Source organism: Hevea brasiliensis, chromosome 17 (genome assembly GCF_030052815.1).
Source record: "Hevea brasiliensis isolate MT/VB/25A 57/8 chromosome 17, ASM3005281v1, whole genome shotgun sequence".
In the NCBI taxonomy this organism is placed as follows: Eukaryota; Viridiplantae; Streptophyta; class Magnoliopsida; order Malpighiales; family Euphorbiaceae; genus Hevea; species Hevea brasiliensis.
Window position 1 is genome coordinate 56,000,311 of NC_079509.1, and position 2,329 is coordinate 56,002,639.

The following is a 2,329-nucleotide window of genomic DNA, read 5'->3' on the forward strand; positions in this document are numbered from 1 at the left end:
TATTTTTTATCTTGTAATTTACACATTTCTTTTCTTCTTTTTTTCTAAAAAAAAATTCAAACATTGTTGGAGTCCAATTCTCTCCTTCGCCCAATTATAACATTTAATTTTTATATAATTTTCTCAATCAATTATTAATTAAATTATATATTTTTTATTAAATTATATTTTTCTTATTGTAATATTTTATTAAACATACTTATATTAATTTTTAAGAAATTATTAATAAATGTTCTAAAATATGTTAAAAAAATACTCAAATAAAAATTAATAATTAGCTGAACTTAGAAAACCCTAACGCTTAGAACCGACTCCCCGAGTATAAAGTCCCTAAACATCAGTTCAGATGCCGTTTTTCTTTGCTACTGCGAGAGAGAAAGGAGAGGAAAGATGCAGATTTTCGTGAAAACGCTGACCGGGAAAACCATAACTCTCGAGGTAGAGAGCAGCGATACCATCGACAATGTCAAGGCCAAGATCCAAGACAAGGAAGGTATTCACTTGCAGGATTTTTCTTTCTCTTTCTGTTTGTTTCCTGAGAAAATGAACATTTTAGTCTTTTTCCTTGCCTTTTCATCAAATCAAATCAATTTTATTCTTTTATAAGCTACTAATTTGGGAATTGATGATTGTTGATTAGGAATCCCGCCGGACCAGCAGCGATTGATTTTCGCTGGGAAGCAGCTTGAAGATGGCCGAACTTTGGCCGATTATAACATCCAGAAAGGTCGCCTTTTCTTTTCCTCTCAATCTATCAATTTTTTTAAGCTTTCTGCGATTTTTTTATATAGCTAATTAAGTTCAGATGTGTTTATTTGTTTATGCAGAATCAACCCTCCATCTTGTGCTGAGGCTTAGGGGAGGAATTATAGAGCCTTCTCTTATGGCTTTGGCTCGCAAGTACAATCAGGACAAGATGATCTGCCGCAAGTATGCCCTTTTTCCCCTTCTTTGTTTATATTAGGTTTTATTGAAGCTCCATTTTCAGTTGTTGAACCTGTGGAATAATGTAAGTGTTTAGATAAAATATTTTATTTGATGTATTGGCTCTTGTGATGATGCAACGTGTGAATGAGTAGCTCCATTATTTAACAATTATTGGGCTTCTGAATTTAGGAAGCTTGTTATAGATCATGGGCGCTTTCTATGACTTTAGGGTACTTATTTAGCTTCTTTTCTCTTAAACGTGCACAAGAGGTCATACGAGTTCCCAATATTATTTTCCATTTCTCAACTTTGTCAGCTGGGTTTGTTTAGATTCAGTTGATTTTCATGAATCTTCTTTCCTGTGTTTTGCTTGCTGGGTTTATTGATGGGACCGCAAATTGAACCCTCCTTTTCTCACTAGTGCAATCCTATTTCCAAGATTGATTTCCATTCTCGACTTTATCCAATGGGCATGTGCGCCCGCGCACACACATGTATACATAGATGGAGACGTTATGCTTTTATGCTTTTACTTAAGTGGCTTTGGTTGCTCGCTCCCTGGCTAATTGGTATTTCTGCCTTTAGTTGCTTTAATGCTTGCATATTGTGCTGATCTAAATTATATGTATTGTATTTGAAGTGATACTACTTAATTGGATTGTTAAATGCATTATTGAGTTCTGTTTTTGTTTTCTAGATGTTATGCTCGTCTGCATCCAAGGGCTGTAAACTGCCGGAAGAAGAAATGTGGTCACAGCAATCAGGTAGGATCTTGTCTTGTTGAATTTAACGCTAATGATTATTATCTTTGATCTAACATTTAGCTTGGAAGTACCTGACGTCCTGAACTTTCTCTTTTCTTCATTGCAGTTGAGGCCTAAGAAGAAGATCAAGTAAACTCTGATGCAGAGTGCATTTTGGGCCTTTGAATATTCAAGTGTTAGATTTCTTATTTGAACTTTCTGATTGATTTAAATGTCAGTTTGGGATCAATCAAGCTTATTATGCGGAAAACTTTTATCCAATTCTGTTAATTTTAGCAGTTACCTTGTTTTTGAAATGGTGATAACTTTGTGTGGGCGAGTAGAAAATTTCTTACTGAAAGGAAATAATCATACACTTGAAAAAATATGTATTCAAAATAACTGAGCCATATTTGCTTCCTCGATCCCCGCATGGAAGTTAAACAGCCGAATTGGTCCATAAATTACAGAACGATAGATAATTATGAGTTGATTGCTTTAATTCATTAGTTTTACCATTGGCTTGACCATTCTATTTAACATATATATATATATATATATATATATTAGATTTTTTATTGATATTATAATTGAATTTTTATATTTTAAAAATTAAATGATTTAGTTTCTTACTTGCCATTTGTTAAAATAGATTGTCT

The 2,329-nt window shown here is 33.2% G+C and overlaps 1 protein-coding gene across 1 annotated transcript; it reads left to right on the forward strand.

The window, feature by feature from the left end:
- Positions 1 to 294: 294 nt before the first annotated feature.
- LOC110668666 (ubiquitin-60S ribosomal protein L40) lies at positions 295 to 1,987 on the forward strand. Its single transcript, XM_021829981.2, has 5 exons — positions 295 to 493; positions 641 to 727; positions 828 to 930; positions 1,625 to 1,691; positions 1,798 to 1,987. The coding sequence occupies exons 1-5, from the start codon at positions 391 to 393 to the stop codon at positions 1,822 to 1,824; spliced, it is 387 nt and encodes a 128-aa protein (XP_021685673.1). The 5' UTR covers positions 295 to 390; the 3' UTR covers positions 1,825 to 1,987.
- Positions 1,988 to 2,329: the final 342 nt, after the last annotated feature.